This window comes from Daphnia pulicaria, chromosome 1 (assembly GCF_021234035.1).
Source record: "Daphnia pulicaria isolate SC F1-1A chromosome 1, SC_F0-13Bv2, whole genome shotgun sequence".
Classification (NCBI taxonomy): Eukaryota; Metazoa; Arthropoda; class Branchiopoda; order Diplostraca; family Daphniidae; genus Daphnia; species Daphnia pulicaria.
The window spans coordinates 9,825,983-9,845,343 of NC_060913.1; the positions used below are offsets into that span (position 1 = coordinate 9,825,983).

The window sequence follows — 19,361 nt, forward strand, 5'->3', positions numbered from 1 at the left end:
CCACAACGTTAAAAGGACCCGTTGGCGCACGATCCTAATTACGCGGTTGTGCAACTCAGCATCCCGAACTTGTCTATAGACAAAATGATAAAAATCGACCTCTCACCTAATTAAACAAACAAACTTATCAAAAACGATCACAGCAGTTTTCTCACCCGCTGAACGCATCAAGATTATTTTAGCTTCCAGTAATTTAACTCCGAGACCAGAAAAAAATAAAAAATCTGCAGATAATGACTTTTACAACAGAAACTGGCACAATTAATTGTCGATGACGTTCATTAGATTTCGTTGCACCCACAATCACGGTGCGACATGTCGTGATGGGCGTTGCGCAGCAATTTGCCACAATATACCGATCGGCACGAATCGATTGGACTGCAATATTGAATTGAAACAATAATCAAGTCAAATTGTATTCATCTGTAATATGAAATAAAACTGTTGATTAACATTCGAATGATTATCCTACAACACAATCAAAGAAAACAAAATTCAAGTTAATTGGTTGACACATTATCAACATCAGAATTGCAGGAGGAAGTCGACTTGCGATCGAGGACTTGCCTTTTGTTCAGGGAAATAAAGGATCGCAAATCTGAATTTTTAGTAATGTATTTGTAGATTATCACACAAGTAAACCATGAACAAAAAAAATAAATTGTAGATTGATCTACAATCTTTGCATAGATGGAATTTAAATGAAAAATGCAACATTGTCAATCAACACGGTTGGGAATCAATTTTAAAAAGGCTAAAAATGTAAAATGGATCTTGTATAAGTCAGTTCCAGTCAATCATTAACAAGCCGGGCAGCCTCCGTGGCCACCACCATATCCACCGCCGAATCCACCATAAGAACCGCCACCACCAACAGCTGTGGCTTGAGCGGCCTGGGCGGCGGAATAGGCCTTGTTGGCCGCTTGCTGGGCAGCGGCAAGATCGGCCAGTGAAGCCTGTTGCTTGTAAGCCAATGCCTGGGCGTTCGATTGGGCTTGATACGCCATCTGTGCCTGAGACGCCTGTTGTGCCTGGGCGGCCTGAAGGGAAGCGACAGCCTGGGCAGCGTGAGACTGGGCAGCCTTGGCGGCACCGGCTAGAGCTTGAGCCTGTTGCAAAGCCTGGACTTTGGTGGCTTCGGCAGCCTGAACGGCCTGAGCAGCCTGTGCAGCCTGGGCAGATTCGGCGAATGCGGCGGCTTGTGCGGCTTGAGCGGCCTGTGAAATCTGGGCAGCCTGGGCTTGCTTAGCTGCAACTACGGCCTGGGCCTGTTGGGCAGCCTGGACGGCCTGGGCGGCGAGAGTCGCTTGCGCTTGTTGGGCGGCCTGTGAGGCAGCTCCGGCTTGGGCATTCTGGGCAGCTTTTGCGGCATTTGCTGCTTCCTGGGCAATGGCTGCAGCTCCACCATAACCGACCCCATATCCACCAGCTCCTCCTCCGGCCCCTCCACCATATCCTCCACCTCCACCCCCATATCCACCTCCGCCGCTCGCAAATCCACGTTTCTCCTGATAATTGACATGATATTTTACTAATTCTATACGAGTTATTTACTGATTGAATTCAACTTACACGGGCCTGTTCGTCGCTTTTGTTTTCCTCGACATTGGCAGCAGTTTCAGCTTCGCTGATGACGGCAGCTTGAAGAGCAGCTACGAAACCTTTAAATAACAAAATTATCTTAAGTCTCATATTTTTAAAAAATTAAATAAGCCTTCATCAACAGTAGCTAAAAAATCGTCATAATTACCAAAGATGATCAAATAACGAAGTGCAACTTTCATTTTCTTAAAATTATGGAGAGACGAATGATACGGAGAGCAAATGACTTTGTCGTGTTGATCGTTGGTGAACACTGATGATTTCCTGGATCTATCACCGCCGTTAAATATTGCTTGACGGCTTCACTTCCGCACAATGGCTCATCGTTTTTCCCGGTAAAAGCGGGTAAAAGGACAAGATGACAGTTGCCACCTTCCACTATATTTCACTCATTGTAAATGTTTCTGCTTTTTCTTATTCCAGTCGTTTTCACTGATCTTTTCATGCATTTTGGCTGCGCAACAATGTCGTCTTTTAGCTCCCCGTAGCTTGTTGGATAAAGTCGTCATTCTCGATTGGCAGCCATCGAATTGTCTGTTTTCTTTTTCCTATAGGAAGGCGAAAGTTTCTTAGCAAAAAATAATTGAAAACACTGGAATGTGGAATTAATGTGTTCTCCCACTGTAATTCCATTTACTAGTCTAGACATTTCATTCAGCTTAGTTCAACCCTAAAATTTGAAAAAAAGGAAGATCCCTGGAAATGTAGGGAAAAGCCACGGTGTTTGGTGTACGTTCCAGTTGACTGCATTTAGAAATCAAACTTTCGATCGATTCTTTTCGTTTTCATTATCCCCATTATCCCTGTCACAATTGGCAAAACTGGTTGCAAAATTATGTCACCAATGGAATTAGACATTATAGGCCACTGTACTTAAATGCGGTTACCCATTTCATTATTAATCGGATGAAATCTTCCAGTATGCATTGCAAATCCCAGTGTCCCAGCGCGGTTGTTAAGAATAAGTCGTATAATACAAGACGCGGATGACAGGCAAAGATAATGCGTTGACAATTTCGATGGGAATTGCATTTGATTGACTTACATTGCCGATGAGGGTGTGCTGTCCATATTCTGGGAATAAACAGGAGTGACCGTGAGAATTGCCGAGTGAACGTCGTCGCCCTTGAAAAGGGATTGTAAGTCAGCGCAGTAGTTGTCAGCAATAATATCACAGAGATTTAGGGCGGTAGCAGCACATTCTTATACTACATGCACACACGATCAGCACAAATGCCGAAGCGAAGGTCGTTGTTGTTGGGTGTGTCGGTTGCGGTAAGTAATGCAGAACCAGTTATTTAGTCCAGTTGAAGGGCGAAGAGAGACTCTAGTAGTTGCCCAGCAGTGGACACATGTGGATAAGATCGCATCAGTTGTATTTAGTGCGCAGCAGCGCAGCTTCGATTTCATAATTATTTTCCGTCAACAGAATCACTCGAGTTTTGATTACTCAACAGTTGGTGCGTCGTTTTATTGTGTTGTGATTTCATTTGAATATTAGTTGAAAATGTTGATGTCACTAAACGGTTACCGTCATCAAGGAGAACTGAGACACAAGTAAAAATTCCCCCCTTCTCGAATCTAATAACATTAGACAAAATCCTAATTCATTTATCATTTGGATTGATTATCTACAGCCGAAGAAGCGCTTTCCTCCGATGGCTGACGGTGACGTTCTTGTTCGTGAATTTAGTGGCCTGCCTCGCCCTCATCACTCTCATTTACGATCAAAACGAAATGCTGAAGGAAACAACGCCAAACGAACAACTCTTCCTGTCAAACACCAATAACAATAAAGTAATTCCAGTTCAAGATTTAAATAAAAGACTTAACATAATTGGACGAATTTCACAGGAAAAATATCCGGGAATCATCATGGCCAAGATCAATCTCTAGGAAGAATCTCGCTTGGAAAAAATTAAAGAACTGGTTTTCGATATCAACCCTCATGTAAATATTAGCGTGCGAATAGTGTAGATATAAAGACGCCAACATCACCTCAATAAATGGACATTTTCATAATAATGTTTTCTTTTACCGTATATCTGCTAAAGTTCAAGAACTAATTCTAATCACTTATAGCTACATGGTTTGTTTACGCAACCAAAGTTTCGTAACTCTAAGGTCACTATGATATTGATTTCATCCAGCTAATGCATGGGGTTTCAGCTAATCAGCTAGAAAAAGTGAATGTCTTGGAAAAAATACATAACTTGAAAAAATTCATGTCTTGGGGAAAAAAGTCCAGCATAATAAGTAAGCGCATTTAATTAATAACTAAAATGTATTTTGAGGCCACGAATATGATGGATAAAACAGGGAATTGTGCTACAAAGAACTTTCGTCAATTTTAAGTAGACATGCCTTTATATGCGGGAAGGTTAAATAAAGGGAAAACATTTGAATGAAACTATTGTTACGTATTGTTATATAAACTTTCTAGTTATCCGTGATATCGGTTTCCACCGCTGGTGTAACCACCGGCCGTAGCGGCTGCTTGAGCGGCTTGAGCGGCCGAAAAGGCCTTAGTGGCCGCCAGTTGAGTTGCAGCCAAACTGTTTTGCAAAGCGTACAATTGGGAACCCGAATTGTAACCGTAAGACGACGAAGGATATCCGCCAGAGTAAGTCGACCCGCCGTTATACCTTCCGTAATGGGAAGAAGAGAACGAAGCCGCTTGGGCAACCTATTTAGGATTATCAATAAGCCAACAATGAAATAATTAGGCCTAAAATACAAGGGATAAAATTTTACCTGGGCGGCTTGAACCGCAGAAATCACTTGTTGCTGTTGGGCAACGGCGACTGCTGTTTGAGCCTATCGTGTCGACAATTAAATTTTTAAGACGTTAAATTAAAACAATTGGTTCATTTGAAAATATAACCTGCTGGACAGCAGCGACTGCTTGTGCGGCTTGAGCGGCTTGTGCGGCTTGAGCGGCTTGTGCTGCTTGTGCTGCGGCGGCGGCTGCAGCAGCGGCCGCAGCGGCCGCACCTGCTGTGGCTCCGTACGATCCATATGCACCGCCGTAACCCCCATATCCTCCGTACGACCCTCCATAACCGGAAGCAATTCCTCTCTTGTCCTGGAAGAAAAAGTATCAAATCGTTGAGCAATAGTTCAATAGCAACAAAGGAACAGCACAAAAAGTAATTTACTCTCAAGGATTCAGTAGGTTCTTCTTCATTTGTCCCCAGAACAGAGGCAAAATTAAAGACGCCTGTAAATTCACGCAGATAATCAATTATGCATTTCAAAGTATATAGCTAAACGCATATTTTCTGATTCGTATAGTAGCCTTGTATTACCTAAAGCGAAAACTAGCGTCCGGATGGAAATCATTTTTCGTTGAAATCAGTGGTCCAGGTATTACTATGATGTAATTACTCTTTGAACTGATGCTGGCGGTTTAGCAGCCGTTGAGCAAAGCCGCGCAAAGCCGATGGAATTGAAGAGTTACTTCAGATTGCACTGACTGGCCATCAGCAAATCCACCGGGGTTTTAAAGGACTTTCGCTCTCCTTTTTTCCACATTCACTTTCTCGTCCAGAAGAATCCCATTCTATAGGTGCGTATACAGTCCATACAAATGCCAATAATAACAGATTCTGAGTATAGAAAAAGAAATTTCCTTGTTGTTGTTGATCGAGTCGTACTAAGCGATCTGCCAATTGTCTCAGTGAAGACTCTGAGCCCCAACAATCGTCAGAATACAACCAACAAGTCAGAAAGTTTTGACTCGAAATGCTGGCGAGGGAAAACGACAGCTCATAGTGCAAATCAAATCTTGTCCTTATCCAATCTTATATTACTGCTTTAAACTCACTGGGTTTTCGGTTTTTGATCTACTCATATTCCATTTGATGATACTCTTCAATTTTGTACTCAAACACGAATAGTGCAGTTACGGCAAAATGGGTTAAAAAAGAGTGAATCGATTGTTTAGAATATCTTAAGAGATATTCTACGAGGACCTGATATTCTACAATGCTCAAATTCTCCTCCTGTCTATAAGCTAAAAACTATACATAGGCCTTCTTAATCTCATTCGATTCGGGTAATGTCTGCAATCACTTATGATGACATTAAGTAGGCTATCGAACGAATTATAATTGAAATGCAAAAGTCTGAGATTTCTTCGTATTATTTATTAAGTATATTTTAAGGCTTCAGATATATGTGTGCAATAGCGGGGATATGATTGTTCTACAATCATTCGGACAGGTAGTCAGCAGTAATACAAAATTATTGTATCAATTCGTTATTAATGATATCCTCCATGGCCACCACCATATCCCCCGCCGAATCCACCGTAGGAACCGCCACCGCCGACAGCTGTGGCCTGAGCGGCCTGGGCGGCGGAATAGGCCTTGTTGGCCGCTTGCTGGGCAGCGGCAAGATCGGCCAATTCAGCCTGCGATTGGTAGGCCAAGTGTTGGGCGTGGTGGACAGCGCTAGTCGATCCATAGCCACCGTAATGTGAGGCGGAGTATGCAGCTGCTTGGGCAGCCTATCAAACAAACGATCGTTGAATTCGTTAGCTTAATCGATATTAATTATTAACTTTATTAAAGACATAATACCTGTGAGGCCTGGACGGCATAAGCCGCTTGATGCTGCTGGGCAGCTACCACTGCTTGGGCCTTTAAAAGGCGTTGATGAAGGTGAACATGCGACATTAGAAAAGGTACGTGAATTAAAGTCAAATGTTTAAGTAGGTAATAATAATACCTGTTGGGCAGCATGAACGGCCTGAGCCGCGAGAGTCGCTTGCGCTTGGTGGGCGGCCTGATATGCAGCACCAGCCTGGGCATTCTGGGCAGCTTTTGCGACATTTGCGGCTTCCTGAGCGATAGCAGCCGCTCCACCATAACCGACTCCGTATCCACCAGCGTGACCGTGATCGCCATAACTGGATCCCCCATATCCCCCGTATCCGGAAGCGATTCCTCGCTTTTCCTGATGTACGACCACACTTTTAGGTACAAATAATTTAAAAGAAGCCAACACGTCAATTGCGTCATACTCTCAACAACTGGGTATTAGGTTCTCCATCTGCTTCCAGCAATAGCGAAGCAGCATTAACGATACCTGCAAGTCAATCAACACATCAACTGCTAATTCGAATTTCTTATTCACTGATAGAAAGATATCTGACAGCCACAATTAATGTAGCAAGAAGGGTCTGATAAGACGTAGCCTACCTAAAGCGAAAATTAAAGTACGAATGGCATTGGCAAACATGATTTCCTATTTCTTTTCAAAAAAAGCCGTGCAGGTATTTCTAAATGGTATAAGGGGTTGACGATAAGAGCAAACCGACGAGTTCAAGTCACAAAGTTGCACTGACTTGCTTCAGATCACTGCCAGCATCCACTTTGGTTTTTAAAGGAAGTTTCCCTTTCCTGTCAGACTATGACTTTCTCCTAGACCATTCCCCTATTCTAACCGTTTTATTGCACCATTACAGTCCATACATACAATTTTACAATAACCTATTTAAAGAACATGAGCCAAGCAATGTTGGGTAATTGTTGTTCGAGTTCACACTGTACGGTCATGCGGCCACTCGTCATAAAGGATTGAACAAAGCACTCGGAAATGAGAAATTGACTTCAAATTGCTGACAAAAGTTAACTGCGTCGTACATTGAATTCATTATTCATACTTGGGCCACTAAAACGTTGTTATTCTCAATGAGAGACGCTTTACAGTACGTTCAGTCGTTCATTGGCATAAGCCTATCTAGCCTATTCAGAATGCATTCGTGTAGTGGTGTTGTTGCGCAAAGATACAAAGGACAAACCAATAGTGTTTCTGAATGTATGACTTAGAATATTATTTACGAGTGAGATATTTTAGCATGCTCATATTGCTCATTTAGTATTTATTTTAAAAAAGAATGAACCTCTTTTTTAAATAATTCAAATTCATCTCGTAACGTCGTGTTCTGTGGATCGAGAGAAATTTGCACAACAATTTTACGTGTACTCTTTCAAATAATACTGTTTTCAATAAATCACTAACTAGCTGAATCATTTGAGATGAATAGAGAAATTTCGTCGAAAGCAGGTCCAAATAATAACATATTTTCGAAAGATGGCCGAATGATACTTGCTGGTATTTATGTTGAATTGAAATTGAACAAGACAAATTCATCTAATTTACCATAAACCGATAGGGTCTCTTTATTTTTGTGTCACGAGTACATTAGTGTGGGAAATACGGATTGATCTACAATCCTCGCAAAAACACCATTAACATTTTTCGCATTTCGATCTCATGAGAAAAGGATGGATTCTTTCAGGTTGTTTTTCAGTCAATCATTAACAAGCTGGGCAGCCTCCGTGGCCACCACCATATCCACCGCCGAATCCACCATAAGAACCGCCACCACCAACAGCTGTGGCTTGAGCGGCCTGGGCGGCGGAATAGGCCTTGTTGGCCGCTTGCTGGGCAGCGGCAAGATCTGCCAATGAAGCCTGTTGCTTGTAAGCCAATGCCTGGGCGTTGGCTTGGGCTTGATAGGCCATCTGTGCCTGAGACGCCTGTTGTGCCTGGGCGGCCTGAAGGGAAGCGACAGCCTGGGCAGCGTGAGACTGGGCAGCCTTGGCGGCACCGGCCAGAGCTTGAGCCTGTTGCAAAGCCTGGACTTTGGTGGCTTCGGCAGCCTGAACGGCCTGAGCAGCCTGGGCAGCCTGGGCAGATTCGGCGAATGCAGCGGCTTGTGCGGCTTGAGCGGCCTGTGAAATCTGGGCAGCCTGGGCTTGCTTAGCTGCAACTACGGCCTGGGCCTGTTGGGCAGCCTGGACGGCCTGGGCGGCGAGAGTCGCTTGCGCTTGTTGGGCGGCCTGAGAGGCAGCTCCGGCTTGGGCATTCTGGGCAGCTTTTGCGGCATTTGCTGCTTCCTGGGCAATGGCTGCAGCTCCACCATAACCGACCCCATATCCACCAGCTCCTCCTCCGGCTCCTCCACCATATCCTCCGCCTCCACCACCGTATCCACCTCCGCCACTAGCGAATCCACGTTTCTCCTGATAATTGACATAATGTTTAATTAATCCTACATGTTATTTACTAATTGAATTCAACTTACACGGGCCTGTTCGTCGCTTTTGTTTTCCTCGACATTGGCAGCAGTTTCAGCTTCGCTGATGACGGCAGCTTGAAGAGCAGCTACGAAACCTAAAGACACAATGAAAAAACAGAAAGATTTAAGTTTACGATTGAAAAAGATTGAATTATAACTCTGTAGTGGTAAAATGTTTTGCCAAATTCACCCAAGACAATGAGATAACGAAGAGTGAGTTTCATTTTGTTCAAATGAGATTGGAAGGTTTGACTTTGCTGAGTGATTGTCGAACACTGATGATTTTTTTTGAATATTTCTTGCCTTAAATATCTATCCTTGTTCTTATTGTCCAACAGTTGCCAACTGGGTGATCATTCGACCACCTCCTTTCGGCGTTTCACTTATTCTTTGAATGGTCTTTGATGGAATCGGCAGCACTCGGATAACGTACCGTAACTGGCATTGAAAGGTACTTTTTATCGTGCGAAAATTCGTTTTGCACCTGTACCCGTACTACCCATCATTTGCATAAACGACACAAAACAAATAATGAACAGCCCAATTAGTTTATGCTCTTTGATCGTTTTTGTCTCCGAGTGTTTGATTGAACTAATCGGCGCAATGATTCTGATTTCACTTTCCTTTTCGGTGAGCTTTTGTTGGAATTCTAATAATTGGTTCAATAACTGTTGAGCTTTCTCTAAGTGAATTGAAATTCAATGGAGGACAGAAAAAGGCACCCATAAATGCTGAAATTTGTCTTCCGCCAATTTGTGATTTCTTGGTATCTTTTGTCTTGGAGGAAATGGATTCCACTGGGATATTACAAACCGTGAAACCTATTTAGGTTATCTGTTTAAAAAGGGAGTTGGGTCTTTTGTTTCACAGATTATCCAAATTTCTAGTCACGACGAGCTATTAATCAATAAAAAAAAAACGAAAGTTCCCACATAATTAATTAAGTTTATAACTTTATCGGAAGACGAAAAATCTACGTTTTCAAAATTCGGACAAGTCCAAACTGGTTATTTTCATGACTGTAACTTGTTTGTTTTTACATCAAAATGGAAAGGAAGAGTACGAATTCCACGAGAAAATTCCCTACAATGCGGAAAATGGATACTTCCAAACATTCCCACCAGGAAATAAAAATAAAAAGTTTATCGTTTTGATACTAATACCTTTTTTGTTGGTCGAATGTTATGCAAATTTGAACTCAGCAACGCATAACAAGACAAGTCAAAGTCGATTTATTCTAATTTTAGTAATTGGAGCCATTGTTGTTGCTCCACGCAGTTTATTTTATTTTGGCGCGATTTCACAATGTGCCTACCATTCCCCTACCGGGATGAAAAAACCCGCGCCAAAAAACCACTAGCGAAACTAGCGGGAAAAAGATTAATTGCAATTTCTTTTCTTTCTCTCCCGTGTGTGTGACACGTGAACATCTCTCCCGACTCTCTTGATACATCATGGTAGTGTTGACCAACGTGTGAACATTTATTTTCTTGTTGATTACCGTTCTTTTGACTTGACAAAGAAATTGACATGTGTAAGTAGTACTAATCTATTCTTTAATCATAATTCATTAAATCGTTAAGTCATATAGTGTATTTGTGTTCTATCCTTCCAGTTAAACATGCTAAGAATGCGACCAGTTACAGCCCATTCGCAGCTCTTGCATATGGAATTCGTAAAAAGGTAAAGGAGATGCAGAGTAACAATAGAAATTGTGCCTAAATCAAGTATTTTTTAGCGACCATAGCTGGGGAATCCTTTGTAGCCAGCTACGTTGGATGGATAACCAGCCCCACTACTGGCAACCGAGTTGTAATGGAATCCAGCTTGGGCTGCACCATTGGCCGCCCATGCAGCAGCCTGAAGACCACCTTGCTGGGCAACATAATTACCACGAGCAGCAGAGGCCAAAAAGTTTTGGCTAGCCCGGTATCCGTTGACGAAATTGTTGGCTCCAGTACTGACCGCGTGAAGGGCGATACCGTCGACCACAGTATTAACTCCACTCAATGAACCGTGATAACCACGACCACGACGAACCTGAAAGGTAAATTATTTTAGCTCTAGTCAGACATTGTTGAGTTTTAGTCAATTTACGCGGTGAAGGACAGGTTGGGGCTGCTCTTCGTCATAGAAGCTCAATGCAGCTCCGATCATCATCGCTGTTGATGTTGTGAGTCGATAGGAATAAGGGAATCTGGTTAGATTTTATTTTTAAAATTTCTTTTATTTTTAATTACCTAGAACCAAGACAGTTGTAGCACGTTTCATGTTGCTGAAGTGTTGTTAGTCGGATGAGGAATGATATGCACCTGCTGAAAACGTTTATTTATAGGAGCAAAGGCCTCATAGGTTTCACTTTCATTTCCTATTTGCCATGGCTGCCATAACACCCCACTATTTGTAAATGACAAAACATTCACGCCACTTGGTGCAGAACGATATTAACGCCTCAGACGAGAGAGAAGTTACAGTTTAATTTGGGCAAAAATGGTTCCGTTTGAGATAGGAAACACCACTATCATTCCATTCATTTACTAATTCAAAGTGGGGTAGCTTGAAAAACTTTCGAATCTTCTCGTAGTAACAATTTTTACATAATAGCAGGTACCTTTCATCTCGTTTTTTTTTCGCCGCAAACCTATGCTGTTGCCTTTGCTACCAAATGGTGGTCATAATTTTTCCTAAAATCATTATCAGCAAAACGTTGGCAATAATTGAAATTTTGAATTTGTCTATTTTCCTATCTGACATTTCATTCTATCGATTTTTTCGCAATCAGATTTTTATGCTACATCTTAATCATGAACAATTTCTGTCGTTTCATTCAACCCCGTTGTGATGCAGATTTCTCCCTTTAATATTAAGACACGTTTTTAATTTAGAGCATAACGTATGTGTATTTCAAGTAAAATTTGTATGCCTGCATAACTGTTTAATATCCAATCAACCACAGAAGGAAGAGTTGCAACAAAATGTTAATTCAATATCCTATTTTATCCTTTTTAACGACCATAGCTAGGGAATCCTTGGTAACCAGCGACATTGGATGGATAGCCAGCCCCGCTACTGGCGGCCGAGTTGTAACCAAAACCGGCAGCTGTGGCACCACCTCCGGCCCAAGCAGCAGCCTGAAGACCGCCCTGCTGTCCGACGTAGTTTCCACGTCCAGCGGAGGACAAGAAGTTTTGGCTGGATTGGAATCCGTTGACGAAGCTGTTTGCTCCAGTACTGACCGCGTGAACGGTGGAACCATCGACCACACCGGTGACACCATTCAAGGTACCGTGGTAACCGCGTCCACGACGAACCTACAAGAAGATTGCCCGGATTACATCTTCCGTCGTTGTGGAAACTCAACATTTTTTTGCCGACTGTCAACTTACACGGTGAAGGACACGTCCGGACTCGTCGTCGACCGGGATGCTCATTGCTGTTCCGACCGCGATGGCTGTTTGTCCGAGGATAAAAGGTAGGAAAATGATTATAAATCTTTCATTTGTGTACGACATTTAGATTAGCTTTCATTATTACCTAGAAAAAAGGCAGTTAAAACAGTAGCGCGTTTCATGGTGCTGATGTTTTGTCTGGCGGACGGAGAATGTTAAAAATGTGAAGAAATAAACGTCTACTTATAGGAGCACTAGGGCAGTTCTAGAGATTCTTGTTTTCCCTTTTCTTTAATTCATCCCGAGATCGTGAGTTTGTGACGTCATTGTAGCACTTCCTGTCCTTTCATATTTTCTCTTGAACTGAAAGTTCCGTTATTGGAGGAACTAAATGGATCACTATTGCGGACGCTACAATGGTATTGGAAGATACCATTATTCCGTCACTCAACACCAGACGTCTTATTGTTTCATCACAAAACTGTCACTTTTCCTCTTTACAGTCAGAGAAATCGCCTAATCCAATCAACGAAGAAGCAGCAGATCAAATTCTAAATGACAAGTTATTGTCTAAATATGGGGATACCAATTAGTTTTAAAATGGCGTACTAGACTATGTCTATTACAAGATTCGATTTTTCTCGGTCGTGTCAGAAAAGGAAAATTCATTTTTCATTATTATGCTCTTTCAAGATAAAATTTAATCGCTCGTCTAATAGTGGACTTTTGTCAAAGCTTTTATCTTTTGAGAACGGATAATTTCGGAATTGGAGACAAATTCCTCACTGATTAGGTGACGTTTATGTGAGAGTAGTGGATTAATTCGAATTCCCTTGTTCGATGAATCATTTCCCAACTTTTATTCACTATTACAAGTCAGGTGGATTTTCTAGAGCCGCAATCATGGTAAAGTAAAAGCTCAAATCAAGTTTGCCCTTTTTGACTGTGTAGATTTTAGCCATGACATAAATTTCGTTCCCAAGAAGGAATTTATTTCTCGTTTGCTGATTGAAAGCATAGGAAGTAGTAACTTGTAAACAGTTTATTCGTATCAAACGTATCATATCAGAATAGGTAATAAAGTGTGCGTGCAGTCGAAAGTAAAATTTCATTCCGGACTCAACGACGACCGTAGGACAAAGATGAGCCTCCCTTGTGTTTGTTGCCAGCCGCCGCACCGGCAGCGGCCGCGTTGGCGACGGCTCCGGCGTAATATCCAACTCCGAACGATCCTCCGCTTAAAAGTCCATCGGCAGACGCCAAAGAAGCCAAATTGGCATTGTAGGCCTCTTTAGCGAAACCTCCCGCCACGGCAGCTCCTTGGAACAGGACTGGATTGAACGAACTTCCGGTCAAACCCAAACCACCGTAGGTGCCACCATAACCGCCCAATCCCCCATTTCCAGCTCCCAGTCCATTCGGTCCATAGAAATCGCCTCGTTTGATCTGAAATGCACAATTTGTGGGTCAACTCTATTAGGCATTTATAAGGTGTTTTTGTTTTACTCTTTGGTGCAAGTCCAAGTCGGGTCTCTGCTGCGAATTGACTTGCTGGCTGAAAACGGCAACAGCAGATACTAGGAGACAAACTGTCAACAGACAAGAAATTTGAATATTATTGCGTTATTTGACGTATAATTCAAATTTCTTTTTCAGGCTCTTACTCATTACTGAACGAGACATGATGAAGATTCTAACAATTCTGTAGACCCAACAATTCCTAACGCTTGGTTTTTATACTTTGTAAGTCAAGACAGGAGAAATGCTCCGAATGTCATTTCCACTGTGACGTAAACTCTTTTGTGTTCAAGTCGTGACGGATAGGATATTTTCTCTTTATCTTGATTGTTCTACTAGAGGCATCCTTTTCATTGATTTTTTAAAAAGCCTAGTTCTACTGTATCTAGGACAACGTGCCACAAGACTTATAGATAGAAGATAGGCTATTCTTCTCTTTGTTTGAACGGCCTAGCAATCCTTGACGCTTAATGTCGTTGGCAATTGATTGACGCCCGATAGCCTGAATCTTTACAAACCACCATCATGTTGATTTCATAATTAGACTATTTTGCGGATGCTTTTAACTTTGGTGGATGCCTTTGAATTAGGTCCCATGCCTGTTTAATTACGTACACCACGTGAAAGCCTTTAATCACGACCAGAGAGTAAATACTTTCAGGTTGGATTCCTTAGATAAATTTTAAAAAAATAGAAGTTCATTCAATGCCAATGCAAAACGCCGATGAAAATAATTTCTTAAAAAAAAAATTAAAAAAATAATAACTAAATTATCAGTATTGTACCGAAATTTTGTTTCTGTGCCATCTCGACACATTGACAAAGCGATGACAACAGAAACTGAATAACAAAGATTTTCAAGCGTGTGGCGTCATCAAAAATTCTTTCCGTAACTATGGGATAATTCGAAATGATTTTTGACTTTTCAATTAGAAAAAACGTAAGTGTTTATTGGATGCTGCAGAAAAGTGAACACTGATTATAAAGAAGGAATATACAATGAATGCGAATGTGTAAAAGTAAATTTTATTTTCTTCCAGAATTTTTAATAATGATGTCCTTTTGACTGCGAGAGAGCTTGGGCCAATTTGGCAGCCTGCACCGCTTGAGCCGCTTTAGCTGCCTGTGAAGCCTGTGCTGCCTAATGAAATAACGAAAAATTGTTATAAACAAGCATTAGGCATCCATCTATTGTTTTATTATGTTGTGGTTGTTTTGAAATAGAAAATACCTTCGTGACCCCGATCGATTTAACATAAGTTGACTAAACAAAAGGTGCCATTCAAGTCATGTGCCAATAATGTGCAGTGAAATAAGAAATTTGATTTGTGAACATGAGTAAATTATCGTGTGAGGGTTGGGTTTACCTGTTGGACAGCATTTGCGGCGGAGACAGCTAAAATTCAATAACGAAAATGTTATAAGTATGACAATGAAATTTTTAAAAAGAAAAAGCAAATTTTTAAATAGACTTGTTGATTACCGGAGGCTGCGTTGGCGGCGGCTACTGCTTGAACGGCTTGAACGGCATTTGCACCTTGAATCGCAGCTTTAGCTACATTGATCGGAATGAGACAAGTTTGTTGTGAGACATTGCTTATTTTTAATTGCTTATTATTTGTTACCTGCATACTGGGCTGCCTGGGCAGCGGCTGCGACATCTTGTAGAATGGCCTGTACTTTGACTTGATTAGATTGGGCAGCTTGTGCGGCTGCTTTTGCCTAAGAGAAGAGTTTAAAAATGAATTATGCGAAACGACTATCGAGCTTTGCCAAAATGTAATAGGCGTGAGGGTTGTGTGTAAACAGGAATAATTGAATTACTTTGTATGTTGCAGCTGAAGCTGCTTGTGCCGCCTCTGCAATTCCACTTGTGACCTGAAATGATGGATATGGTTGCATTGGTTGCTGATTGTAAAAGTGAATTGATTTCATGAATTCTCTAAGCATTTATTACAGCTTGAACCGCTTGGACTGCTTGAGCGGCCTGTTGTGCAGCAGCGGCCGCCGCTGCTGCTGCTGCGGCACCTTTTCGTATTTGAGAGTAAATTTGTCAGTGACTTGTTTATCCATGTGTAAAATTTATGTTCTAATTTTTCATCATATTAGAAACTGCTTGAATCTTTTCAATACCTGGAGCCGGGGCATAATGAACGTGGGGTTGAGCGGTATATCCGCTGGTAGTTCCCGTTGTCAATCCACCTCTTTTCACCTGAAAGAATAACAATATAGAATTGATCAGACGTCGAGTCATTTTGTTCTCAGCCAAGTAATTGACTCACTCGAATTTCACTGGCGGAAATCACACCGAAACATTGCAGCACACATAGAGCCGCTATGCAAAAAGAATCAAAAATATTTTGGTCATAAGTTCTTTTGTGATCCGCTAAATTATGACCATTTTTCCTATTTTCGTAAAAACTTACCCAATACAACTACGAAAGAAAACTTGGCCATTTTGTAGATTGTGTGTGTAAGATGACTTATTGAGCTGCTGAAACGTTTGGCGACGGAAAGAGATCTGTTCACAGCAGTGCCAGCGGATGAGAGTTTTATAGAGAAGGGGACGTTCAATCTCTTTTCCTTTCTTCCTTGTTAACACTGTTAGTGATGACAAAGTGACAGCCTTGAGAAAAGTCCAATTTACGCTGTCTGTAGCATCCTTTTATTTATTCTTCCCGGTTTCCAATTTGAGAGAAAAGAAAATGAAAAACAAAATTTCCTTACTCATTTATTATTGAAAAGGAAAACTTTCTCCCTTCTGTCCCACCCACGTATAATCGACGAGTTAGGTCGACAATATCGCCGTGTTTTCGGAAGGCTTCATTTCGGAAGCGGGTGTCATCTTTCCCTCTTTCCCCATGACCAGTCATTTCAATCGCTTTTTCAATTGTTGTTATCGAGGAGAAAGTTTGATTCCCCTAGCCCTGATAATAAACCTCTGCTGCTAGAAAACAAAACAAAAAAAAAAGATTTCAGCCCATTGACCGGCTCTTGCTAACCCCTGTTTTCTTCATTTTCAACGATGAGTAATTTTCGCAAAAACAAAACTCATCGCCATTGACCGTTAAATGACAAAATCTAAAACAACACCAAAAAGATTAATAATTTTGAGTGACTGCAATTTTTTTTTATTTGGTTGGTCGTATTTCCTTTTATATTATAGCGAAAACTGATGAGCATCCTTCAAGACTTGTACAAATCGGCCAGTAAAAATTTATCATCGATTTCATCATGTTCATTCGGGTCCTTTTTCAAAAGAGATCATGTGTTGGATTGATGTATTTCATATATTATTTTCGATTGTTGTTATTGGCCCTTATGGCGAGCCTTATGGAAGAAATGACGCGCATGCAAATCTTGTTTTTGTTATTTTGTATTAGAAGAGTTCATTTGATATGTTGGACAGACACGAAATATGTGTGAACATTCTTAGGGCTAAAAAGTTTGTGAGCAATGACGCAAATGATGTCACATCATGGAGGGGGTGGGTTGATTCCATAACATCCATTTCAGTTGTATACAGGTGCGCAGATTCCAGGGTGCAATTCATATTTGTTTTTTGTTTTCTTATTTTTAGTTTTCTAGACTTATTTTCCGTAGCTGTTGTAACCGCTCGCCGCCTTGAATATAGGGGTTATTGATTTTGATTTCTATTTTTGTCATTCACGCATACAAAATTTCAAGGCGACTTTTTTCTAAATATTTTTATACCTGGGCGGCTTGAGCTGCCTGGGCTGCAGCTGCCGCCTGTGCGGCTTGTGCGGCTGTCGCTGCCTGAGCTGCCTGGACCGCTTGAGCCGCCTGGGCGGCTTGACCAGCAGCACTTTGGGCTGCCTGAGCAATTTGAGCTGCCTGGGCGATGTCAGCCGCTGTTGCGGCCTGGGCCGCTTGAGCGGCTTGAGCTGCACCGGCTGCCTGCATTGAAGCAAGTAATAATGGGTAAAATTTAAGAGAAACAAGTTGGCCATTTTATCAAGGAAGCGAAACTTACCTGGCTGGCAGCAGCTTGTGCTGCTTGGGCAGCAGCCGCCGCTGCTTGAACAGCCTTATGGGAAATTATTAAATCGAAATTATTAAATTTAGAGTTGTCCTAATGTTTGAAATTTTTTCTAATTGAATTTCAATATACCTGTTGGGCTGCATGAGCGGCGTATTGGGCCGCCTGTGCTGCCTGTGCAGCGGCCGCAGCTTGAGCTGCACCTGTTTGTCAGAAAAGGGATGGAAGATTTATAAACAATTCGTTTTCATGGTGAATTTTGTTATTAATTACCAGGAGGAGGCCCGTAATACGTAACTACTGGCGCACTCGAAGTTCCACCATAACTACCTTTGAGCCAACCTCGTTTCACCTGAAAATTGTTTGAAGATAACACTTATAATCCGATCAGAATGTTTTCTCGTTTCAAGTGTCACTTACGCGGATGTATTCGTCGCTTTCGTCCAAGCTTGTGGTTTTGGAGGCCCTTTCCGCTGAGATGGTGCTGTTGGACGAGGCGAACACACCGACTGCAGAGAAGACGAAAAGTTAAAGCTTATGGTTAGGTTAAATGTGTTTAGAATCAATTGCGTGTGGAAACTATAAAATTACCGATGCAGAGAACGAGAACTGCCAGCAGCTTCATGATGAGATGTTGAGTTGGTTGGATGTTCAAGACGAGTATGATGTGACTCTTGTGAACGACGCCGTGATTTTATATTTTGCGCTCAAAACAATTTGTCATCCAGCAACAGAGTCGGTTCGTTCGGTTTCCCAATCGATTCTCCAACTTTGCACAAAGCCTCAAGTCAATGAATGAGGTGAAAATGAGGTGAAAATGAAGAAGAAGGGGCTCAGGGGATGCGGTGAAAGGAGAGAAAAGAAGATGAAACACAAGAAAGGGAAAACGATCGTCGTCCTTTCCCCGTTTCCATTCGACTCGATGGGTATTGTGGGACTGATGCGCTTGCTTGATTGACTTTCTCGGTTGCTCATCAAAGTGTGGCCAAACTGGCGATGTGACAAAACAGGGACGCTCCAACAAATATTCCAATCCACCTAATAGGCCCCGACAGACGACAACTTTCTCGCGATGCGAGCACAATAACACAAACACAAAATCTGACTTTCTTGGCGGATGATGTTTTGCCACTCACCCAAATGACCAATCTTTGAATAACAAAAATTCTTGCAAGGAAAATTCGACTTGTTCTACAAGTTTAACCTACACAGCGCACTGCATTCATCCAGCCGATGAATTGTCATAAATAATCGCCTTTGTTGAAGATATGAATACGTGTCAAGAGTCCATGACGAATCGTAGACAGCAGAAAGGAAATGAGTTGGAATTCTGACGCGATATCCATTATACGGAAGTGACGGTGTGTTTATTAACGCTCGGTGGTCTCGTTTAGAATTACAGAGCATGATGCTAATTGTGTTGGCCGTCCAAATCAAATTCGCGTGACGACTCTGAATTTCAATTTAATTCAAACATGACGTGCAACTCTACACCTCCAGCTAACTTTATTTAGAAACAAAGCGAAGCTCTTGTGATATTTATTACAGAAACGGTTTTGTGGTTTGATATTTTTTAAATTTCTTACAGTCTGTATTTGCGTGAAACTTGTTATTGAAGATGATTTCAATCAAACAAATTAGAAATAATACGCACAGCTAGGCATCTTTCTCTGCATGAAATGTGGTACAAATTTACTCACAAAATTTTTTCTACGACACACTTTTTCTTGGCTCAGTTTAGTAAAGTCGAAATTTCTTCACC

At 41.7% G+C, this 19,361-nt stretch overlaps 8 protein-coding genes across 11 annotated transcripts; all 8 read right to left on the reverse strand.

The window, feature by feature from the left end:
* Positions 1-599: 599 nt before the first annotated feature.
* Positions 600-9,676, reverse strand: LOC124348801 (glycine, alanine and asparagine-rich protein-like). 3 transcript variants are annotated; one of them, XM_046799076.1, is made up of 3 exons: positions 8,883-9,676; positions 1,573-1,661; positions 600-1,508 (listed from the first exon to the last, which is right to left on the reverse strand). In XM_046799076.1, the coding sequence occupies exons 1-3, from the start codon at positions 8,914-8,916 to the stop codon at positions 801-803; spliced, it is 831 nt and encodes a 276-aa protein (XP_046655032.1). In that variant the 5' UTR covers positions 8,917-9,676; the 3' UTR covers positions 600-800. The 3 variants fall into 3 exon arrangements, with proteins under 3 accessions (XP_046655032.1, XP_046655048.1, XP_046655040.1); XM_046799092.1 differs by lacking the exon at positions 8,883-9,676 and adding an exon at positions 1,751-1,874; XM_046799084.1 differs by lacking the exons at positions 600-1,508; positions 1,573-1,661 and adding exons at positions 7,763-8,636; positions 8,699-8,787 and having other exon boundaries at positions 8,883-9,515.
* Positions 3,868-5,063, reverse strand: LOC124349331 (cuticle protein 65-like). The gene is made up of 5 exons (XM_046799815.1): positions 4,911-5,063; positions 4,761-4,822; positions 4,487-4,687; positions 4,357-4,419; positions 3,868-4,288 (listed from the first exon to the last, which is right to left on the reverse strand). The coding sequence occupies exons 1-5, from the start codon at positions 4,942-4,944 to the stop codon at positions 4,046-4,048; spliced, it is 603 nt and encodes a 200-aa protein (XP_046655771.1). The 5' UTR covers positions 4,945-5,063; the 3' UTR covers positions 3,868-4,045.
* On the reverse strand, positions 5,731-6,964 carry LOC124349147 (glycine-rich cell wall structural protein 1.8-like). The gene is made up of 5 exons (XM_046799654.1): positions 6,807-6,964; positions 6,629-6,693; positions 6,334-6,561; positions 6,186-6,245; positions 5,731-6,112 (listed from the first exon to the last, which is right to left on the reverse strand). Exons 1-5 carry the CDS (start codon positions 6,844-6,846, stop codon positions 5,867-5,869), a joined length of 639 nt encoding a protein of 212 aa, XP_046655610.1. The 5' UTR covers positions 6,847-6,964; the 3' UTR covers positions 5,731-5,866.
* A 591-nt stretch (positions 9,677-10,267) lies between the features above and the next one.
* On the reverse strand, positions 10,268-11,036 carry LOC124349648. The gene is made up of 3 exons (XM_046800415.1): positions 10,933-11,036; positions 10,790-10,854; positions 10,268-10,732 (listed from the first exon to the last, which is right to left on the reverse strand). The coding sequence occupies exons 1-3, from the start codon at positions 10,961-10,963 to the stop codon at positions 10,427-10,429; spliced, it is 402 nt and encodes a 133-aa protein (XP_046656371.1). The 5' UTR covers positions 10,964-11,036; the 3' UTR covers positions 10,268-10,426.
* Positions 11,037-11,572: 536 nt separating this feature from the next.
* LOC124349628 lies at positions 11,573-12,317 on the reverse strand. Its single transcript, XM_046800387.1, has 3 exons — positions 12,227-12,317; positions 12,079-12,143; positions 11,573-12,003 (listed from the first exon to the last, which is right to left on the reverse strand). Exons 1-3 carry the CDS (start codon positions 12,261-12,263, stop codon positions 11,698-11,700), a joined length of 408 nt encoding a protein of 135 aa, XP_046656343.1. The 5' UTR covers positions 12,264-12,317; the 3' UTR covers positions 11,573-11,697.
* A 791-nt stretch (positions 12,318-13,108) lies between these two features.
* LOC124349242 (antifreeze protein Maxi-like) lies at positions 13,109-16,239 on the reverse strand. 2 transcript variants are annotated; one of them, XM_046799692.1, is made up of 12 exons: positions 16,026-16,239; positions 15,882-15,934; positions 15,733-15,811; positions 15,557-15,627; positions 15,424-15,477; positions 15,225-15,321; positions 15,083-15,154; positions 14,967-14,995; positions 14,831-14,863; positions 13,746-14,740; positions 13,588-13,670; positions 13,109-13,527 (listed from the first exon to the last, which is right to left on the reverse strand). In XM_046799692.1, exons 1-10 carry the CDS (start codon positions 16,054-16,056, stop codon positions 14,645-14,647), a joined length of 615 nt encoding a protein of 204 aa, XP_046655648.1. In that variant the 5' UTR covers positions 16,057-16,239; the 3' UTR covers positions 13,109-13,527; positions 13,588-13,670; positions 13,746-14,644. The 2 variants fall into 2 exon arrangements, with proteins under 2 accessions (XP_046655648.1, XP_046655661.1); XM_046799705.1 differs by lacking the exon at positions 14,831-14,863 and having other exon boundaries at positions 16,026-16,235.
* Positions 13,201-13,749, reverse strand: LOC124335802 (glycine-rich cell wall structural protein 2-like). Its single transcript, XM_046789304.1, has 3 exons — positions 13,746-13,749; positions 13,588-13,670; positions 13,201-13,527 (listed from the first exon to the last, which is right to left on the reverse strand). Exons 1-3 carry the CDS (start codon positions 13,747-13,749, stop codon positions 13,201-13,203), a joined length of 414 nt encoding a protein of 137 aa, XP_046645260.1.
* A 723-nt stretch (positions 16,240-16,962) lies between the features above and the next one.
* Positions 16,963-18,297, reverse strand: LOC124349412 (antifreeze protein Maxi-like). Its single transcript, XM_046799993.1, has 7 exons — positions 18,191-18,297; positions 18,020-18,108; positions 17,873-17,951; positions 17,732-17,802; positions 17,594-17,647; positions 17,314-17,517; positions 16,963-17,222 (listed from the first exon to the last, which is right to left on the reverse strand). The coding sequence occupies exons 1-7, from the start codon at positions 18,222-18,224 to the stop codon at positions 17,190-17,192; spliced, it is 564 nt and encodes a 187-aa protein (XP_046655949.1). The 5' UTR covers positions 18,225-18,297; the 3' UTR covers positions 16,963-17,189.
* Positions 18,298-19,361: the final 1,064 nt, after the last annotated feature.

What these genes read in the sequence shown, in the direction of transcription:
- LOC124349331 (XM_046799815.1), bottom strand. Translation starts at nt 4,944, where the DNA reads ATGATTTCCATCCGGACGCTAGTTTTCGCTTTAG. An exon ending in CAGTCGCTGCTGTCCAGCAG is followed by an intron (nt 4,420 to 4,486) that starts GTTATATTTTCA and finishes TCGACACGATAG; the next exon opens with GCTCAAACAGCAGTCGCCGT. An exon ending in CTGCGGTTCAAGCCGCCCAG is followed by an intron (nt 4,289 to 4,356) that starts GTAAAATTTTAT and finishes AATCCTAAATAG; the next exon opens with GTTGCCCAAGCGGCTTCGTT.
- LOC124349147 (XM_046799654.1), bottom strand. Translation starts at nt 6,846, where the DNA reads ATGTTTGCCAATGCCATTCGTACTTTAATTTTCGCTTTAG. An exon ending in CTAATACCCAGTTGTTGAGA is followed by an intron (nt 6,562 to 6,628) that starts GTATGACGCAAT and finishes GTCGTACATCAG; the next exon opens with GAAAAGCGAGGAATCGCTTC. An exon ending in ATGCCGTCCAGGCCTCACAG is followed by an intron (nt 6,113 to 6,185) that starts GTATTATGTCTT and finishes TTTGTTTGATAG; the next exon opens with GCTGCCCAAGCAGCTGCATA.
- LOC124348801 (XM_046799076.1), bottom strand. Translation starts at nt 8,916, where the DNA reads ATGAAACTCACTCTTCGTTATCTCATTGTCTTGG. An exon ending in TCGTTATCTCATTGTCTTGG is followed by an intron (nt 1,662 to 8,882) that starts GTGAATTTGGCA and finishes TGTTATTTAAAG; the next exon opens with GTTTCGTAGCTGCTCTTCAA. An exon ending in AAAGCGACGAACAGGCCCGT is followed by an intron (nt 1,509 to 1,572) that starts GTAAGTTGAATT and finishes GTCAATTATCAG; the next exon opens with GAGAAACGTGGATTTGCGAG.
- LOC124349648 (XM_046800415.1), bottom strand. Translation starts at nt 10,963, where the DNA reads ATGAAACGTGCTACAACTGTCTTGGTTCTAG. An exon ending in TACAACTGTCTTGGTTCTAG is followed by an intron (nt 10,855 to 10,932) that starts GTAATTAAAAAT and finishes CAACATCAACAG; the next exon opens with CGATGATGATCGGAGCTGCA. An exon ending in CCCAACCTGTCCTTCACCGC is followed by an intron (nt 10,733 to 10,789) that starts GTAAATTGACTA and finishes TTTACCTTTCAG; the next exon opens with GTTCGTCGTGGTCGTGGTTA.
- LOC124349628 (XM_046800387.1), bottom strand. Translation starts at nt 12,263, where the DNA reads ATGAAACGCGCTACTGTTTTAACTGCCTTTTTTCTAG. An exon ending in TTTAACTGCCTTTTTTCTAG is followed by an intron (nt 12,144 to 12,226) that starts GTAATAATGAAA and finishes TCGGACAAACAG; the next exon opens with CCATCGCGGTCGGAACAGCA. An exon ending in CCGGACGTGTCCTTCACCGT is followed by an intron (nt 12,004 to 12,078) that starts GTAAGTTGACAG and finishes ATCTTCTTGTAG; the next exon opens with GTTCGTCGTGGACGCGGTTA.
- LOC124335802 (XM_046789304.1), bottom strand. An exon ending in ACTTGGACTTGCACCAAAGA is followed by an intron (nt 13,528 to 13,587) that starts GTAAAACAAAAA and finishes TGTGCATTTCAG; the next exon opens with ATCAAACGAGGCGATTTCTA.
- LOC124349242 (XM_046799692.1), bottom strand. Translation starts at nt 16,056, where the DNA reads ATGGCCAAGTTTTCTTTCGTAGTTGTATTGG. An exon ending in TCATTATGCCCCGGCTCCAG is followed by an intron (nt 15,628 to 15,732) that starts GTATTGAAAAGA and finishes AAATACGAAAAG; the next exon opens with GTGCCGCAGCAGCAGCAGCG. An exon ending in CCAGGCAGCCCAGTATGCAG is followed by an intron (nt 15,155 to 15,224) that starts GTAACAAATAAT and finishes CGATCAATGTAG; the next exon opens with CTAAAGCTGCGATTCAAGGT.
- LOC124349412 (XM_046799993.1), bottom strand. Translation starts at nt 18,224, where the DNA reads ATGAAGCTGCTGGCAGTTCTCGTTCTCTGCATCG. An exon ending in AAAGCGACGAATACATCCGC is followed by an intron (nt 17,952 to 18,019) that starts GTAAGTGACACT and finishes AACAATTTTCAG; the next exon opens with GTGAAACGAGGTTGGCTCAA. An exon ending in CACAAGCTGCTGCCAGCCAG is followed by an intron (nt 17,518 to 17,593) that starts GTAAGTTTCGCT and finishes GCTTCAATGCAG; the next exon opens with GCAGCCGGTGCAGCTCAAGC.